This window comes from Bos grunniens, chromosome 1 (assembly GCF_055505025.1).
Source record: "Bos grunniens cultivar Pamir isolate PY7600 chromosome 1, Bosgru_T2T1.0, whole genome shotgun sequence".
In the NCBI taxonomy this organism is placed as follows: Eukaryota; Metazoa; Chordata; class Mammalia; order Artiodactyla; family Bovidae; genus Bos; species Bos grunniens.
The window spans coordinates 119110526-119131724 of NC_141165.1; the positions used below are offsets into that span (position 1 = coordinate 119110526).

The window sequence follows — 21199 nt, forward strand, 5'->3', positions numbered from 1 at the left end:
GTAATTTATGTTCGAGAAAAATCATCCCATCTACTGTAGGAGAATGGGTTAGAATGGAATTTAGGGCAGGTGAATAGAGGACTAGCACATACATATAGAAAACAATTAAAAGGCTAATGCAATAGTCCCAGTTAAGAGATGATGGAGGTTTGGGCTAGAATGGGAGGGCAGGTGGTGATGGTGGAATCAGCAATACTAATACTCAAGACTGATAAACAACACACTTGCTATGTCCCAGCATTGTTCTAATAATTTTACAATTTTACCAATAAGAACCCTGAAGCACAGCAAGGTTAAGTAACCTAACTTGGGCCACAGAAACTGTACAGAGAACTGGGATTTGAACCTAAGCAATATGATTCCAGGAAACAGTTCTTAATTACTATATACCATGTTGCAGTGATGGGGAAAAAATTAGACTAAAATGTGATAGATTTAAAAGCTATAATCCAATCTGATTGGATTATAATACCATTTATAATCAGAAAAGACAGAGATGAAAGTTTCAAAACTATGGGTGAGGAAGAAATCAAGAAATTCTATCTTGACCAAGAAAGTCTGAAATGACCATAAAATGTTTTAAGTGAAGGTTTCTAAGATACCAGTTACATCAGGAGGAACTTTTGGGAGATGTCAAAGCTATAGATTTGGGTCATCTGAGTAAGTAAAATAAGGTCTCCAAAGTATCTAGATGCAAAAAACTGGAAGCCCAGAAAAGAGCCTCAAGTATTCTAAAATTTATATGTAAAGGAGAAAGGGAGTTTATGAAGGAGACTGAGAAGAGACCATCAAAGAAGTAGGAGGAAAACCAAGAAAAGGATGCTATAATGCAAAAGTATTTAAAGAAAAACAGTTATAGTACATGTACTTCTGCTCAATGTTATGTGGCAGCCTGGATGGAGGTGAGTTTGAGAGAGAATAGTTGTAGTGTTAATTGCTCGTTTGTGTCCGACTCTTTGAGACCCTATAGACTATAGCCAACCAGGCTCCCCTGTCCATGGATATTTTCCTGGCAAAAATACTGGAGTGGGTAGCCATGCCCTCCTCCGGGGGATCTTCCTGACCCAGGATCAAACCCTGGTCTCCTGCATTGCAGGCAGATTCTTTACCATCTGAGCCACCAGGCAAACCCTGGGGGAGAATGGATACATGTGTATGTATGGCTGAGTCCCTTGCTGTTCACCTGAACCTATCACAACATTGTTAATCACCTATACCCCAATACAAAATAAAGACTTTTAATTAAAAAAACAAAAGGAAAAACAAAGTTGAGGAAATAAAAAGCTTAAAAAAAACCCCAAAGTTGAGGAAATAGTCAATTTTAAGTAAAATAAGAACAGCAAAGTAACAATGGATTTGGCAACTTAATTTGTTGACTCCAACAAGAGCAGTTTCAAGGAACTGTAGGGAAGGAAGCACACATGGAGTATGCTGAGGAAAGAATCCGATATAAAAATGTACAGATTCACTACAGCCAATTCTTTCCAGAATTTTGAATAGAATCCTATAAAAATGAGAAAACAGGCAGACAGAGATGTAGAGTCAAAAAATTCCATAATACACCACAAAACACCAGAGCACATTCTGCTGATGGAAATGGTCCAGGGAGAGAAACTCAGTATAAGAAAGGGAAGGGATAACATACAATAGTAGAAAGGGGTGGGATCTAGAGTAAGAATGGAGAAGCTAACCTTAGATGGGAGCAACAACACATCTTCCATATTATAGGAGGGAAGGTAAGGTTAGGAATAAAAGCAGATAACTGAGCAAATTTTGTTGTGGGAAAAATGAGACAATTCTTATATGATAGTTTTTATTTCCTTAGAAAACCATGGGGCAAAATTATAAACTAAAAGCCTGATGGGATTAAGGAAGAAGAGAAATATCAACATGTATGTGTGTGTATATGTATCTCCTAACACTATAAAATAATTTTAATTTATAAAATATAAAGAAATTGAAGAGTTTTATACATTGCTAGTTACCATAATTACCAGTGGAGAAGACAATGGCAACCTACTCCAGTACTCTGGCCTGGAAAATCCCATGGACGGAGGAGCCTGATAGGCTTTAGTCCATGGGGTTGCGAAGAGTCAGACACGACTGAGCGACTTCACTTTCACTTTTCACTTTCATGCACTGGAGAAGGAAATGGCAATCCATTCCAGTGTTCTTGCCTGGAGAATCCCAGGGACAGCGGAGCCTGGTGGGCTGCTGTCTATGGGGCTGCACAGAGTCAGACACGACTGAAGTGACTTAGCAGGAGCAGCATAAGCAGAAACAAAAATGTTTCCTATAGATCAGCTTCAAATGTTTCAGTTCAGTTCAGTCGTGTCTGACTCACTGTGACACCATGGATTGCAGCACGACAGGCTTCCATGTCCATCACCAACTCCTGGAGCCTACTCAAACTCGTGTCCATTGAGTCGATGATGCCATCCAACCATCTCACCCTCTGTCATCCCCTTCTCCTCCTGCCTCCAATCTTTCCCAGCATCAGGGTCTTTTCAAATGAGTCAGTTCTTCCCATCAGGTGGCCAAAGTATTGAAGTTTCAGCTTCAATATCAGTCCTTCCAATGAACACCCAGGACTGGTCTCCTTTAGGATGGACTGGTTGGATCTCCTTGCAGTCCAAGGGACTCTCAAGAGTCTTCTCCAACACCACAGTTCAAAAGCATCAATTCTTTAGCACTCAGCTTTCTTTATGGTCCAACTCTGACATCCATACATGACTACTGGAAAAACCATAGCCTTGACTAGAAGGAACTTTGTTGACAAAATAATGTCTCTGCTTTTTAATATGCTAAGTTGGTCATAACTTTTCTTCTACGGAGTAAGCATCTTTTAATTTCAAATGTTTAAGGAACATATATAAAAGATAAATTTAGGGCTTCCCTGGTGGCTCAGATGGTAAAAAAAAAAAAAAGATAAATTTAATGATAAACTCCCCAGCTAATCAGGTGGTGAGACGTATTTCTTCTGTCCCTTCTAAAGCTGTGTTATATCCTTTTATGTAGTGCCTTACTGATACTTGTTTATAATTGGTCCTAAATTGTTTATCATGAAAACTAAGAAAATCAAGTACTATTTATTATTCACTAGCATAATTATATACAGATGGTTTCAGAAAATAGCAATTTTCTATAGTAATATTTATATCTGAACATACTCCTTTTAATACAAGACAACCACAGAAAGATTCATAGGACAGCGATATAGTACATACATCACAGGCTTCAGCAATATGTGAACTGTGAACTTCCAGATGTTCAAGTTGGATTTAGAAAAGCCAGAGGAACCAGGGATCAAATTGCCAACATCTGCTGGATCAATGAAAAAGCAAGAATGTTCCAGAAAAACATCTATTTCTGTTTTAATGATTATGCCAAAGCCTTTGACTGCGTGAGTCACAATAAACTGTGGGAAATTCTGAAAGAGATGGGCATACCAGACCACCTGACCTGCCTCTTGAGAAACCTGTATGCAGGTCAGGAAGAAACAGTTAGAACTGGACATGGAACAACATACTGGTTCCAAATAGGAAAAGGAGTACGTCAAGGCTGTATATTGTCACCCGGCTTATTTAACTTATATGCAGAGTACGTCATGAGAAATGCTGGGCTGGAGAAAGCACAAGCTGGAATCAAGACTGCCAGGAGAAATCTCAATAACCTCAGATATGCAGATGACACCACCCTTATGGCAGAAAGTGAAGAACTAAAAAGCCTCTGGATGAAAGTGAAAGAGGAGAGTGAAAAAGTTGGCTTAAAGCTCAACATTCAGAAAACGAAGATCATGGCATCCAGTCCCATCACTTCATGGCAAATAGATGGGTAAACAGTGGAAACAGTGGCTGACTTTATTTTTTGGGGCTCCAAATCACTGCAAATGGTGACTGCAGCCATGAAATTAAAAGATGCTTGCTCCTTGGAAGGAAAGTTATGACCAACCTAGACAGCATATTTTAAAGCAGAGACATTACTCTGCCAACAAAGGTCCATCTAGTCAAGACTATGGCTTTTCCAGTAGTCATGTATGGATGTGAGAGTTGGACCGTAAAGAAAGATGAGCACCGAAGAATTGATGCTTTTGAACTGTGGTGTTGGAGAAGACTCTTGAGAGTCCCTTGGACTGTAAGGAGATCCAACCAGTCCATTCTAAAAGAGATTAGTCCTGGGTGTTCATTGGAAGGACTGATGTTGAAGCTGAAACTCCAGTATATTGTTTATATACCACACACCTGATGCAAAGAGCTGACTCATTTGAAAAGACCCTGATGCTGGGAAAGATTGAAGGCAGGAGGAGAAGGGGATGACAGCGGATGAGATGGTTGGATGGCATCACCGACTCGATGGACATGAGTTTGTGTATACTCCGGGAGGTGGTGATGGACAGGGATGTCTGGCGTGCTGCAGTCCATGGGACTGCAAAGAGTCAGACACGACTGAGCAACTGAACTGAACTGATATACCACATACAATTTCATTGTTATACTTCAAAAGCATCCTATTAAGCAACAAAAACAACATATTTAACTAATTAGCTGCTGAATATATTGTTTATTCACATACAACACATATTAAAAGTAGCCATTTTTTCCTTAAAATTACCTTAATAGAAAAAATTCTTAAGCATTAGAAGCATAATATTCGGAAGCTACTGGCTCAGAAAGTATGCAATAACAAAAATAGTGAAAACTACTTTGAGCACTTGGACTCATTCTTACTAAGCCATGTCAGTTTCTGTAAATCAAAAGCTTCATGTAGCCTGAAATCACACAAGATACTTTAAAACTAGCTCTCCTAATTCAATCTACCTGGGCACCACATATCAGCAATCAACAGCAACTATTCATTTCCACAATCACATGCACAGAACACTAGTAAAGAACTGCCCTAGATGCTTTAAATACATTATTTCAGAATTCATGTAATACAAATATTAAAATGCTTATTTACAAGTGGAAACATAGCAGCTCAGGCTGATTAAGTAACCTACTCAAGACCTGGCTGACTCCAGAGCCCGTGCTCTCCCCTATACCAGTAGATCCCAATTTCTGTTGTGCGTCAGAGAGACCTGGAGAACTTGTGGAAAAAATAGAAGCATCCTTGGCCCCACTCTAAAAAAATATAGCCCGGTCTGATGCTGACACAGGTGATTCCTAGATAACATCTTGCTGCTTAACAACAAGCAACAGGTTTTTCTTCGTCGTTTTGTTTTATAATAGAGTGTGTTGGGACAGGGAAAGGAAAGGATAGGAAACTCTACGGGTTCTTGGAGCATAAATTACTTGGGAAGTCAACCAGCTAAGAAGCTTTACTGTAAACTACAGCTGCTACTAGTGAAGCTGGATGCCCTAAGACATGAAAGGTGGCCCTCAGCAAGGTAATGCAGAGGTAAGTCTACAGTGTAACTAAATAAGGTAGGTGAAGATGACAGCTTGATAAGTTTCCACTGAAAGAAAAGAAATCTTAAGCCAATGGGCCCTATAAGGTGAGTAGAGGTTTCAGACAGTAAATTAAGAGACTCACCACTACAACTAAAGATCAAGTGATTAAATGATATAGGTTGTCCCCACTCCCATACTTAAGGGTTTCCAGAATTTGACAAAGGAGCCAGGTTCTCCTATTTCTCATTGAAAAGTATAACTCTGTAAAAGTACATTTGACTTAAATTCTAAGGACAGTATTAGAATAACCCACAACCTAATTAACTTCTCTTGGGCACTTACAAGAAAAAAAATACCACTCAAACTAACAGTCTTCCGTAATACTGTCTAGAAGAAAGCTGAGTCAAGTAGGTATATAGAAGCTGGTATATAGAAGCTGAAAAATCCCCTTATCAAAAAATGATAAAATCCTGGTTATTGTTTCTCCTAATATAAAAACTCACTGCCATTTTTTTTTAACCTCTTTGGTCATGAAATCCTTCAGGAATTTGAAGAGAGCTAGAATCTGCTCTCAAGAAAAATGCACAAGCACTCAGAACTGTGTACATGATTACAGAGGATCTGGGAAGCCATCCATGGTGCAAAGACCTCTAGGTCAAAATATTCTTTTTCCCTGAAATGTTCATAACATCTAATCAAGATTATAAAAGAGATATTATGTTTTCTTCCCTGAGTGAAACTCCTATACATTTAACACTTTTGTTGTGAAGTATCTAATTTATGAGGTTTGACTAAAAGTTAAGTTAGGTGATATAACTCCACAGAAAAGCAGACAGTACCTAAGGAGAAGGTGGCACCATTCCAAGAGTTCAAGTGTGCTGACACAAGTAAGAGTTGTTATTACTCTGGGAGGAAATTTTAGGCAGTGGATCTCCAGAGTTATTTCAGTTGGCAGTATTAGGAGATTCAACCACAAAAAGTGAAGGGTAATTTACATTCGCTCTAGGGGCAACATTTAAGACTATATTAGAAACAAGAGATACAGAAAGAACATGCATCTTATAACATTAGTGTAACCTTGGATTGCTGAAAATTTCAACTTCAGATGTTTAAAATACCTCCCAGCTCAGTCGCAAGGAATCAACAAACAGTGCCTTGTTTTATTGACAGAAAACTTCTATGGTGGATGTTGAGCCTAAATTTTGAAATTACTGCTGATTTCAGTGCTATTTATACAAATGCATAAGTTGTTTACTTGTTCTCTTTGGAAATGTCTTCTTATCTGACTATGTAGTAGTAGGGCTTTTAATAAAATAAGTTATAAATGGTTAAAGCAAGCATGTGTATGTGGAGGGGAATGTGAGAGTAGATAATATATTTCAAACCTTAGTTAATCTGAGTACACTGTTTTTGTTTAGTCCCTATGTTGTGTCTGACTCTTTGCGACCCCATGGACTGACTGTAGCTCCCCAGGCTTCTCTATGGGCTTTCCTAGTCAAGAATACTGTCGTGGGTTGCCATTGCCTTCTCTGAGGGATGTTCCCAACCCAGGGATTGAACTCACGTCTCCTGCATTGGCAGGCAGATTCTTTACTGATGAGCCACAAAGGAAACCCAATCAGAGTGTAGGTTCAAATTAATCTCTATAATAGTAGATATGAGAGAAAAAAAGCTTTCTATTCTAGGTAAATACACAGCTTAACATGATAACATGGTAACATTTAATATCTTAGAGCAGATATTTACATCAAATCTGTTTTTAATTTCTTTAGAAGAAATACAAATCACTTCCACCTTTTTACCGAAATGGATTCTTCGCATACTATGGTTCACATTATAATATACAGCTGAATACAATATTTTACAGATACTTTTATTAAAGGAGAGGTATTTAACCACTAGGGCTTCCCTGGTAGCTCAGCTGGTAAAGAATTCACCTGCAATGCAAGAGACCTGGGTTCGATCCCTGGGTTACGATTCCGTGGAGGAGGGCATGAGAACCTACTACAGTATTCTTGCCTGGAGAATCTTCATGGAGAGAGGAGCCTGGTGGGCTACAGTCTATGAGGTCACAAAGAGTCGGACACAACAGAGTGAGTAAGCACAGCACAGCATTTAACCACTTAAGCCCAAAGAAGTAAAGTGACTTGCCAGGGTCATAAACAAATTTACAATAGCTCTTAGAATCCAGGTTCTAGACTCTCCATCTTCTCTCTAAACCCATGTTTTTTCACTTTTTACCACTTATTTCAGAGATCTGACTAGAATATTATGCTGATTAAGAAGTAAATACTATATAACTGCCAAACAGAACTTCCAAGCTAATAAAGCACAGAAGCCTAGTGATCTATGATTCTGACCTTTCCCAAGAACCCTCAAGTCCGTGACATAAAATGAAATGTGACTGAGACTTTATGTGCAACAACACACGCTGTCAGACCAGTATGCAGAATCAAGTCAGGCAGAGCTGGAGAAGTGTCCAGGACCTGCTGTCACTGTCATCTACTCTGCCTCTCATAGCATGAATGAATCCTGCTCTACCAATCTGTAATTTTGTTTTTACTGGTAATTCTTCCAGTTTATTTCCTTCTGTTGAAGGACTGAATCTTCTTAGAGGTCTGTTGTTCTCTGCTCATTATTAGAGGATGGGAAGAAAAAATTATCAAGGGGTTGAACTGAGTTCTGAGAGGCTTTGCAGATCCTAAATCCACTAGTTGAGGCTCAGAAAAACAGCAAGCAAAAGACATTAGATGCCATAACTGCCTTTTTCACCTAAGAAGTCCAGACCTCCATGGGCAGGAAGGAAGCAGCTGTGGGCAGGAAAAAAGCAGCTGTGTGCAACAAGGAGCACTGTAGCCAGCCTCTTAATTTAGGTAGCCTTTCCTCCATCTCCATACACACTAGCCCAGAGCATGGACTTTAGTAGGGCTCTACTGGAGGCCCTTTCCACTTACTTTGCAACGCCATATCTATTATATGCTAGAGTTATTATCAGTTAAAACAGACTTTCCCATTTGCAAGGAGTTATGAAGGCAACCTGGACTCTGCTACTGCTAAATCACTTCAGTCGTGTCCAACTCTGTGTGACCCCATAGATGGCAGCCCACCAGGCTCCGCCATCCCTGGGATTCTCCAGGCAAGAATATTGGAGTGGGTTGCCATTTCCTTCTCCAATGCATGAAGTGAAAAGTGAAGTCGCTCAGTCGTGTCCGACTCTTCGCGACCCCATGGACTGCAGCCTACCAAGCTCCTCCGTCCATGGGATTTTCCAGGCAAGAGTACTGGAGTGGGGTGCCATCGCCTTCTCCGGACCTGGACTCTAAGGAAAAGTAAAATGACCAAATCTGCATTTAAAAAGGAGCTCTTAAGTACTTTATTCGTGCATTGTTTCACTTATGAAAGCATGTACCAGTTCTATGATTTGAAAAATATCAAATAAAAGGGCTCCTGCCTTCAGTGTAGAGGAGAGCTTAGACAACAGGCAAGATGCTAGCAGGGAGACTGGTCTGGAGAGGAATCAGTAACACAAGGGAGAAGTGAGCAAAGGTTGAAAGGAGTTAACATCAAACAGAATAGAGAGCAGTAGAGAGACTCAAATATTAAAACAGTAACATCAATAAGACAAACATTGTAGGTCAGAGACAGAAAGGTAAACAGAAGGACCTTCAAATATGGGACTTAGGTGGAAATTAAAGAGGGATTTATAAACAGAAAAAAGAATGGGATAGAAAATTGTATATATTATATGAACACTGCATACATTACATGTATTACAAAAATATGCACAGGAAACTCATCAAAATGATAGCAGTGGTTGGCTTTACATGATAGGCCAATCATTTCTTATCCTCATTCTTTCTTACATCTTCTAAATTTACTAAGAATATGTACTTTCTGGTAAACTGTGTACATTTTTGAAGCACACACATCTCAAAACTTTAGCCTAATTAACAAAAATTCTACAGCTGTAAAACTCCCTTAAGAAAAACCGTTCAGATGGTGAACCATTCTGTTTCATAAACATATTATATGATCTATAACTAATTCTCATGTCTTTGTGAGATCTCACTGACAGTGAAATTGTAATTGGGAGCAATCATTCTAGTTGTGAATTGTTTCCTTTTTTCCAATTCTGCAAATTCACTAGCTAAGAGAGGTGACCGAGCTGAAAGCAGGCATCTTGCTGACAGTTATCAAACCATACAGTAAACACTGCAGACATTTACCAATTGCATGCCTCTGCCTCAGGGCTTTGCCACATACATCTGCAGGACTGACTCACTTCCAGTGTCATCTTCTCAATAAGACCTACTATGATTATTTTAAGAGTAACATGTCCGTCACCACCACCACTACAGGATTGCTGATCTTCTTTTACTTGTTTTGTTTTCAATATATTTATCACCTAATATACAATTTATTTATTACATTTATTGTGTGTCTCACCTCCAAGAATGTAAGCTCCTGAGATTACACATGGAGTTTTATTGTTGCTGTTCTCAAATGTATCCCTATACCTAAATGGATCCCTGTACCAGAACAATGCCTAGCATATAGTGGATGCTTAACAAATATTTGTTGAATTAGTACTTGTATGAGTGAATAAAGGCATGAAAGAATACATGAAAAAAAGAATAAATAAATGACTACTGGGTTAAAAAGCACACTCAATTATTTTACAAATGAACACCAGTTGTTAGTACTCTTTATAAGTCACTGGTTCTCTGCTTCAACATTTGTAGAGACTAATTTAGCCTATGGGGTTCAACAAAGTTTACTCTTTGTATACAAGTCTATTAAAGTTTCTTTCAGATTCAATAAAAGAATTGTATATATCAAATAACTTCTCTAATTGGTTAAAAGTATAAAAATTAAATAGTATAAGCTTAACAATAAATGGCACAATAACATTTTATTTTTTGTAATCAGAGTTTTCAGACTGCCTCATTTAAAAATGTTCACTTATTACTGAGGACCACAGAGACAGTTTGCTTACACTTTCCCATTTAACCATGTTCATAGGTTGCTTGGTTTTTTGTGTTTTTTTTTTCTTTTTCAATCATTAGTTATGAATGCAAGAGAACGAGAAAAAGGACAAGAAGGCAAGAGCACACATACCACTTACCCCAATTTTAAGAGCAATTTCAACTACTTTTCACTCGACTGTGTCTCTAAGTCATAGCACCACCTTGTGTTTACTCTCCGGAAACGCTATGAGGGCAGACGGTGCAAAAAGGCTCTGTCGTTTAATTTTGTTTTAATATTTAAGCAGCTGAAGAAAATGATGCTAAGCCTATGACTAAGTTGATAACAACACAGATCACACGCTGATAACGACACAGATCGCATGCTCAGTTTGGAAATACAAAAGTGAAAACTGAGAAATCAATGTGGCATTAGAAAAATAAACCACCTAAGTAAGTTTCAAACAAGAATACGCAAGGGAAAAAGAGGCAAAACCTAAATGTTACCAAAAGAGGAAAATAAATTGAAAAACATTTTACAACCTCATTATTAGACCATCTGCAAAATTTGACAAGAGTAAATTATCAAAGAAAACAAAGAGTTCACGTTTGAAAATCCAGGAGATCTAATTATAAGATTTTTTCATTACATAGCCTCTGCCCTTAATCCCTACAGACAGCATTATAACAAAGCCTTGGTATATTAACAACTCCCAGTAAATTACATACATCTGATTATGTGAGAGTGTGACAACACTTTTTCAGTGTTTTATAACTTAGGGAGATTTCTTTAGTGACTAATGCTACTGCTTCTATGTTTACAATAACACCGGGCGCAAGCTCAGTCGCTCAGTCGTGTCGACTCTTTGCAACCACATGGACCCACCAGGCTCCCCTGTCCGTGGGGATTCTCCAGGCAAGAATACTGGAGTAGACTGCCACACCCCCCTCCAGGGGATCTTCCCAATCCAGGAATCAAATCCAGGTTTCCCCCAACTGCAGGTGGATTCATTACTGTCTGAGCCACCATGAAGTTCAACACCAACATTACTTACACCAATATAGGCTTTCCGGATATCCTAGGGTGTCTCAGCACTTCTGACATTGTCTCTTTTGTTTCCTCCATTCTTTCTTCATCACTTGAATCCACAACAAATATTACCCCATAGGACTCAGCATAGTAATTCTTCCAGATTCCTCGAATTCTTTTTCCACCTCCCAAGTCAAAGATGGTGACTTCAAACTTTCCTTGTCTAAGGTCAATTTTGGAAAATCCAACAGTAGGAGCTACATCTTCAGGATATTCTGTTTCAAATGATATAAAGAAAAAGAATCTTGAGACTTCAAATTAATAACATTAATTTAACTTCACAACTTAAAATGGCATAAGTGTATTATTATTCATCATATATTAGTACTAAATAGAATGTTTATTATTTGTTTACATAATAAGCATTACATCTAAGCAAACTGGTCTGGAGGAAAGGTAGATACTATAAAATATCCAACTAGAATTTATACTCCTTGCAGACAGGGCTTTTTGTTTGCTTGTTTGTTGTTATTGCTATAACCCCAGGTCCTATTAATGCCTACAATATAACAGGTACTTAGTAAGTATTTGTAGAATGAATAAACAAATGAACCTCTGCCTAAGGTTACAGATTCTCCAAGTTACAAAAAATAAAAATTTCAACTTTCAACACCACGGCCATCCCCAGGGACCATTACAACCCATGTAGAGTTATAAAGAAAAACTAAACATTTAAAGAATAGTTTAAAACAACCAAACAATGGGAGAAGCTATGAAGAGCATGGCAGAAAGCAAAGAAGAACCAAAGAGCCTCTGGATGAAAGTGCGAGGAGTGTGAAAAAGCTGGCTTGAAATTCAACATTCAAAAAAACTAAAATCATGGCATCCGGTCCCATCACTTCATGGCAAATAGATGGGAAAACAACGGAAACAGTGACAAACTATTTTCTTGGGCTCCAAAATCACTGCAGACGGTGACTGCAGCCACGAAATTAAGACGCTTGCTCCTTGGAAGGAAAAACTATGACAAACCTAGCGTTTGTGTGTTAAGTCACTTCAGTCATGTCTGACTCTTTGCGATCCCATGGACTGTAACTCGCCAGGCTCCTCTATCCATGACAAACTTAAGACATCTTATTAAAAAGGAGATATCACTTTGACCACAAAGGTCCATATAGTCAAAGCTATGATTTTTACAGTAGTCATGTATGGAGGTGAGAGTTGGACCATAAAGAAAGGTGAGCACTAAAGAACTGATGCTTTGGAACTGAGGTGTTGGAGAAGACTCTTGAGAGTCCCTTGGTCTGCAAGGAGACCAGACCAGTCCATCCTAAAGGAAATAAACCCTGATCATTCATTGGGAGGACTGATGCTGAAGCAGAAGCTCCAATACTTTAGCTACCTGATGCAAACAGACAACTCAGGGGAGAGCACCCTGATGCTGGAAAAGACTGAGGGCAGGAGGAGAAGGGGGCAACAGAGGATGAGATAGTTGGATGGCATCACTGACTCAATGGACATGAGTTTGAGCAAACTGTGGGAGATAGTGAAGGACAGGAAAGCCTGGCATGCTGCAGTTGATGGGGTCACAAAGAGTTAGACACAACTTTAGCAACTGACAACAATGAACAGTATGGGACCATTCTTTTTTAATTAACTGAATAAAAGCTATAATTGGAATAAAGAAACTTTCAAGGACAGCTTGTAAATGTAAAGAGTAGATTTTATTTTTTTATATAAGAAAAGAATACAGGATATTTTCATAAATTATAATTAAATTGCTTTGCACGTCTGCATATGACAGCACAAAGAAGTACAGGATATATACAATTATAACTGCCAAGGAATGGTAATGACAGTAAGAGATTAAAAAGATCACTAGGTTCAAGCCTTGACCTAGGAGGTGAAACCTAGACCTTAAAGCTAGGTTGAATTTAAACAGTCAGATCGGTGATCTAAGTAACGGAAATGGAAAAGGCAAGATGTATAAACAAGTTAAACATTGTAGTTGGAGCAGATCTTTAATACTGAATGTACACTGAAGAGGGTTCTGAAGACAGAGAACTGGGAGCCACGGAAGGCATTTCAGCAGACCAATAACATAATTGAGATGACTAAAAAGGAAAAAGGAAAGAGAAGTCACTCAGTCGTGTCCAACTCTTTGCGACCCCATGGACTGTAGCCTACGAGGCTCCTCCATCCATGGGATTTTCCAGGCAAGAGTACTGGAGTGGGGTGCCATTTCCTTCTCCAAGGGATCTTCCCAACCCAGGATCGACCCTGGGTTTCCCGCACTGCAGCAGACTCTTTACCCTCTAAGCCATGAGATGACTAAAGTAGTCCTTTACTGAGATTCATCTTTGCAAAAGTCTCTAGAACTGACTGAAAATGAGACTGACAGTCACTTTTTAGAGAGGTAGGAAAACAAAACAAAACAAAAATAGAAGCATGGCAAGAGAGAATGCATGAGCAATTAACAGATGCAAGTGACTCAGTGGTTACAGAGAAGAGTTCAGACTTCATGTCTGTCTCCTCCATTGGCTCACCACTGTGGTTGTTATTCTTTAGTTGCTAAGTTGTATCCAACTCTTTGTGACCCCAAGGCCTACAGCCTGCCAGGGCTCCACTGTCCATGAGATGTCTCAGGCAAGAATACTGGAGTGGGTTACCATTTCCTTCTCCACATCATCATGGAATTCACAACAAATATTACTCCCCTGAACTTTGTTTATAAAGTCAATACAGTGACCACAAACTACATGAGGATTTCAAAGTTAAATAAAACTTAAATAAAAAGTTCAGTTCCTCAGTTGTACTAGCTGCACTTAAAGTACTCAAGAGTCACATGAGACTGGTGGCCCACCCTACTGAACAGAGCCAATGTAGAACATGTCCATCATTGCAAACAGCTCTACTGAACAACACTGGTTTAGAGGGTATTATTATTCCCACATTCAGCAAAACATTTGCTACTACAAAAATAAATTTGAAAGGCATTTGCTTTTAGGCTTAGACATGACTGAGAAACAGACTTGCAATGTACCACTGCCTCTCAGCAAGCATCTTACTACAGTTTAGACAGCTCCCTAGAAAGTTAATTAAGACAATCACAAGTCACATTTTTAAAAGACCTGCCTTATCTAGAGGGAGAAAAAAAGCAAGTTTAGAAACAATATAAGCAGACATATATGCCAAAAACAGAATTATACTAGACATTTAAAAATGTGGATCTAGTCCAGACCAGAACTGGTTTCACAGTTAAAACAGACAGCTATCTTTAAGTACAAATTGAAAGGTACTCCCCCAGCCCCACCCCGAAATTATCAGTGAAAATAAGTCAACTGTCCTGAGGAAGAAATAAGAGAAATAACATATTCAGAATACCTACACAGTACCAGAACCTTGTTAGGTATTAAAATGTAAAGATGAATAAAATAGGGTTGCTACCCTCAAAGAATATCCAGTACACTTCAGAGAGACATAATATTAATGGAAATAACACAAGAACCTATATGTTCTGTAAATAAGTCTGGAGGGAACAGTGTGAAGGTGTAATAAACTACCTGGTTATGTCCTAGCCAAATTCACCTGCTGAAACCCTAATCCCCAATGGTGATGGTATAAGGACTGGTGGGGTCTTTGGGAATTAATCAGGTTTCAGTTCAGTTGCTCAGTTGTGTCCAACTCTTTGTGACCCCATGTACTGCAGCATGCCAGGCTTCCCTGTCCATCACCAACTCATGGGACCTACTCAAACTTATGTCCATTGAGTCGGTGATGCCATCCAGCCATCTCATCCTCTGTCGTCCCCTCTCATTCTGCCTTCAACCTTTCCCAGCATCAGGGTCTTTTCCAATGAGTTAGTTCTTCACATCAGGTGCCCATGTTTCAGCTTCAGCACCAGTCCTTCCAATGAATATTCAGGACTGACTTCCTTTAGGATTGACTGGCTGGATCTCCTTAAACTCCAAGGGACTCTCAAGAGTCTACTCCAACACCACAGTTCAAAAGCATCAATTCTTTGGTGCTCAGCTTTCTTTATGGTCCAGCTCTCACATCCATACATGACTACTGGAAAAATCATAGCCTTGACTAGACAGACCTTTGTTAACAAAGTAATGTCTCTACTTTTAATATGCTGTCTAGGTTGGTCATTGGAGAAGGCAATGGCAACCCACTCCAGTACTCTGGCCTGGCAAATCCCATGGACGGAGGAGCCTGGTAGGCTGCAGTCCATGAGGTCGCTAGGAGTTGGACACCACTAAGTGACTTCCCTTTCACTTTTCACTTTTATGCATTGGAGAAGGAAATGGCAACCCACTCCAGTGTTCTTGCCTGGAGAATCCCAGGGACGGGGGAGCCTGGTGGAGTGCTGTCTCTGGGGTCGCACAGAGTCGGACAAGACTGAAGCAACTTGGCAGCAGCAGCAGCAGGTTGGTCATAACTTTCCTTCCAAGGAGTAAGCGTCTTTTAATTTCATGGCTGTAATCACCATCTGCAGCGATTTTGGAGCCCCCAAAAAATAAAGTCTGCCACTGTTTCCACTGTTTCCCCATCTATTTGCCATGAAATTCTGGGACTGGGTGCCATGATCTTAGTTTTCTGAATGCTGACCTTTAAGCCAACTTTTTCACTCTCCTCTTTCACTTTCATCAAGAGGTGCTTTAGTTCTTCTTCACTTTCTGCCATAAGGATGGTGTCATCTGCATATCTGAGGTTATTGATATTTCTCCCAGCAATCTTGATTCCAACTTGTGCTTCATCCAGCCTGGCATTTCACATGATGTACTCTGCATATAAGTTAAATAAGCAGGGTGACAATATACAGCCTTGACGTTCTGCTTTCCCAATTTGGAACCAGTCTGTTGTTCCATGTCCAGTTCTAACTGTTGCTTCTTGACCTGCAAACAGATTTTCTCAGGTCAGGTGGTCTGGTATTCCCATCTCTTGAAGAAGTTTCCACAGTTTGTTATGATCCACACAGTCAAAGGCTTTGGCATAGTCAATAAAACAGAAGTAGATGTTTTTCTGGAACTCTCTTGCTTTTTCAATGATCCAGCAGATGTTGGCAATTTGATCTCTGGTTTAGGTTTAGATGAGATCAAAAGGATGGAGCCCCCATGATGGAATTAGTGCCCTTATAAGAAGAGACACAAGAGAGCTTGTTTCCTCTCTCTCTTTGCACCACATGAAGATACAAGTGAGAAGATGGTTGTATACCAAGAAGAGGGCCTTCACTAAGTATCTGACCACATAAGCACCCTGACCTCAGACTCCAGAACTGTGAGAAATACCTGTTGTTTAAGCCATCATGCCTATGGTATTCTGTTATAACACCCCAAATAAGTGCATTCAAGAGCAAAAAGATAAGGAGGGGCCGAAGGCAATGGCACCCCACTCCAGTACTCTTGCCTGGAAAATCCCATGGATGGAGGAGCCTGGTGGGCTGCAGTCCATGGGGTCGCTAACAGTCGAATACAACTGAGCGACTTCACTTTCACCTTTCACTTTCATGCGTTGGAGAAGGAAATGGCAACCCACTCCAGTGTTCTTGCCTGGAGAATCCCAGGGACAGGGGAGCCTGGTAGGCTGCCGTCTATGGGGTCGCACAGAGTCAGACACGACTAAAGTGACTTAGCAGCAGCAGCAATAAGCTGTGGCCTAGAAAGGCTTCAGAGAGAAAGTGAAATAGTACTGAAGTCTTAGAAGATAAATAAATTATAATAAAGAAGGGAGGAGAACATTCCAGACAGGAGAGCAATGTAAGCACAGATAAAATAATGGCAATATTCCCAGGAGGCCAATTCATATTAAGTAATTTTTTCAAGGTTCTATGGTAGACAAAGTCAAGACTCAAATTCAGGTATACAGAACTTTAAAAGCCTGTTTGTTCTGATACATGGAACACCCTCCCCAACTTCTCTCTTCTTTTCTGTAGTTCTTACTCATGACTCCATGTTTTAAGACTCAAGACTAAATGTTCAGGTTACAATCTTTTCTGTAAATCCTTGTCTGATGATTCCTTCCTACTTTCAGTATTACCTACACCATCTATCATAACATTCTGTCTTCTTGCTGGCTTTCACAATAGCCCTTACCTTCCCAATACCTGGGAACAACCTTTGTATCCTTAGCACTTGGCACAAAGCATACAGTTGCTCAATACTACACACCAGACCGCTAAGACAGTTGAAGCCGCTGTACTTATGTCCGTCCTTCCCTATATTTAACCATCCATCCATGCTTGTAACTGTTTATTGAAGGCCTATTACAAATCAGGCACCATATAAGAACCAGGTGTACAAAGACATATGGTCCCCAATCCTGAGGATTTCAGTAAAGTATATGTGTTAAGACAACGCCTAAAGAGTTCAAGATAAAATGAAAATACATAATCAATAAATGTTTATGGAGCTTATGTTATATGGTAAGTACAATGCAAAGTCCTAGATATACAAAGATTAATAAGATCTATTTTTTGTTCTAATAGACTCCTTACATAAAGGGAAAAAGAAGAAATATATACATAAATAACTAAAATATAATAAAGATATGGTAATATCAACAATGCTAGGCATCAATTTACACAAAGAATTTTCCCACCCAAAATATTCCTTTAAACTATTTGGAAATAATACTGGAAAATCAGAAAATCCTGGATTTTTAGCTAAGCCCATAGCTGTTTAGGATAAAAAAGGCAATCCCCAGTCTTCATGGCACCTAGGGGTGGCCGTGAGAGCAGGTTCTATATAGTGTGCTTGTGGTAAATATTGTTGAGAGAGTCAACTCCCAGTCCGGGCTCCTCAAAGAGGAGAAGGGGTCTGCTGCTCTTGAAGTGGAGAGAGGGGTTTGAGGTTCTCAAGGAGGAGGAAAGGACAAACTTTTTTTTTCTCTACATTCTTTAGTCTTAGTCACATAAAATGTTTTTTTTTTCTTTAAGCCAGGAACTGATGATTACACAACAAACAACTCAGTTTAAACTCTGTACTAGGAATTACATAACAACAATGTAACCTGCTTGAGGACAGTTTCTCCTTCTGGAAAACCTTCTGACTAATCCTGATATCTAAGAATGTATATTATGGGAGTGGGTCTGGTAGGTTCTTTCCATTATTAAATTCTAACCCTGTTATCCTAAAATGTAACTTGTGGGAGTGGGTCTGGTAAAATTTTACAACCTTGAGACATTCTTTTGATTTGTTGTAATAATTAATTAAAAAGTATATAATTCCCTTGCTAAAGACTTGATCAGTCCTGGGTGTTCATTGGAAGGACTGATGCTAAAGCTGAAACTCCAATACTTTGGCCACCTCATGGGAAGAGTTGACTCGTTGGAAAAGCCCCTGATGCTGGGAGGGATTGGGGGCAGGAGGAAAAGGGGACGACAGAGGATGAGATGGCTGGATGGCATCACCGACTCGATGGACATGAGTCTAAGTAGGCTCTGGGAGTTGGTGATGGACAGGGAGGCCTGGCCTGCTGCAATTCATGGGGTCGCAAAGAGTCGGACACGACTGAGCGACTGAACTGAACTGAACTGAAAGACTAGTGAGGGGGACACGCTCCAACCCCTTCTGATGACTGTGTCAGAAGCTTTCTCTGTCCCTTTTTCACACTTTAATAAAACTCTGCCACACAAAAGCTCTTGAATGATCAAGCCCAAAGCTAAATCTTCTTCGGAGACCAAGAATCTGACACCATTCACCATAAGCTATCACTGTTAAATGTTTAATTGACTTTGGAGTCTGTGGAACTCTGATATATAGTCTGATATATAGTATTTCTCAGTTTTCATGCTGTAAATACTACCACTATGGCCAATTTGAAATTATCAATATGAGGCACCTGACCATAAAGTTGGGGGAAGAGGTACCTAATTGGCTTTCACTGACTATATGAGCCAATATGAGCAAGTAGGAGCCAGCTCTGGAATACCACAGGTTCCAGCCTGTGAACTGTAGTGATATGGTGGCTTCTGGTTCACACACTTTAAAAAAAAAAAAAAGGAGAACAGTCTCCTTTCATCCTTTTTACTTCTTCCTTCTCGCTGAAGTACACACATAGTATTGAGTCACCCTGGACCAGGCTGGCAAGGGAAAATACTAGGAATGGCAAAGCAAATAGGAAAAGGAACTTGAGTCCCTAATACCATACAGCTGCTATGCCAGCCCTAAACTACTTCTGCCTGTGCTCTTACATGAGAGAGAAATAAATTTCTATTTTGTTAAGCCACTGTTATTTTAGGCTTTTTAGTACAATCGAACCTATATCCTATTAATGCGATCACTTTGACAGCCATGAAGAAGAGAAGATGAATGAATGAAATGAAGATAGGGAAAATACTTTTAGATTAGGAAACTATAATAAAATCATAGATGAAACACTAGGGTTTGGACTTAGCTGATCACAATACAGTAAGAGAGGAAAATTATCTCAAAAGAAAGGAGGAAATATACAATAAAATTTGCTTTTAATTAAAAAAAAATGAGAAGAGCCATAAGTAAGCTAAAGAGTAGAAGCCATGGGAGAAATGTTTTAGGAAAACAGCTTACTATACCCTAAGGCACGACTGACCTGGGACACCAAAACCAGTAAAACTGCCCTAGGGAATTTATAGTCTGGAAGGTAGAGAAATACATAAATAGAGGAGCAATTAAGCACTGATACAGGTATTATATACAAACAGGAGCAGACAAAAATAGTAGTAGTCAACTGTATTCATGGTGGTGATAAGGGGTGAGGGCAGTAGGAGACCAGAAGGGACTCCGTAAAGGAGACTACATGACAAACGATGGTCTTTAGAGACAAGCAGACATTCTGTCTTTAAGGAGAAGTTTATTTCTCTTTAATAAGGCAAACGGGAACAGTATAAGCAAAAAACAAAGGCATCAAAAGGCTTAATCAAACCTATATCCTAGGAAAACTCCCAAGTAAGTCTATATAACTGGATTCTTTTTTTTTTTTTAATAACTGGATTCTTTAGAAAAGAAAAATAAGGTAAGAAATCAGTCACTGGAGTAGGCTGAAGAGTATATAAAAATGAAGAACAAAAACAGTTAGAAGGCAGCTCGAAGCTGAAGGCAGCTTTGACTTTTTTGTTCATGACATGACACCTTGAACATTTTCTAAACTCAGAAAATGCACTGATGGATATACAGAGGTGGGATTTAGGAAAAAAAAACAAAAAAATGATCTGATGGAAAGAGGATATGCTAAGTACATCCAAATAATCAGATGGATTTATTAGCAAGTTCCTAGACCCTGTTCCCTTGAACCTAAGGTTTTGAAGGACTAAAAGAGAGGATGTTTGGACAAGGCTTCATGGACTGCAGGCCAAATCTGGATAGCCACCTGTTTTTACATGGTCCTCAAGCTAAGAACATGTTTTACATTTTAAAATAATTCCAAAACAATTCCCAAGGATATTTCATAACACATCAAATTTTAGTGTCTATAAGGAGAGTTTCATTGTAATATGGCCATGCTCATTTTTTACATACTGCCTATGGCTCCTATCAAACCACTGTGTCAGAACTATGTAGCTGGGAATGGGACCCTAAGACTCTCAGAGTCTAAAATATTAGTATCTACTATCTGGGATTCCCCTGGAGGTCCAGTGGTTAAGACTCCATGGATTCAATCCCTGATTAGGAAACTGAGATCCAACATGCCATGCGGTTTGGCCAAAAAAATAAATAAATTTAAAAAAATAAAATATTATCTGGATCTTTACAGAAGAAACTTGCAAACCCCTGATTTCAATTCAGTTCAGTTCAGCCATTCAGTCATGTCCAACTCTTGTGACCTTATGAACC

The 21199-nt window shown here is 39.4% G+C and overlaps 1 protein-coding gene across 22 annotated transcripts in view; it reads right to left on the reverse strand.

The window, feature by feature from the left end:
* The window catches only part of ARL13B (ARF like GTPase 13B), a 75486-nt gene that overhangs the window by 35084 nt on the left and 19203 nt on the right, over positions 1-21199 (reverse strand). For 19 of the 22 annotated variants that reach the window (XR_015134694.1, XR_015134690.1, XR_015134689.1 and 16 more), the window contains one exon: positions 11410-11659. The exons of the other annotated variants lie outside the window; for them this stretch is intronic. Coding sequence is in view for 14 of the 19 variants with exons in the window: in XM_086321235.1 (XP_086177361.1) it covers positions 11410-11659 (250 nt within the window). In the remaining 5 variants the exon portion in view is untranslated. The remainder of the gene's footprint in view (positions 1-11409; positions 11660-21199) is intronic. 22 annotated transcript variants of the gene reach the window in all.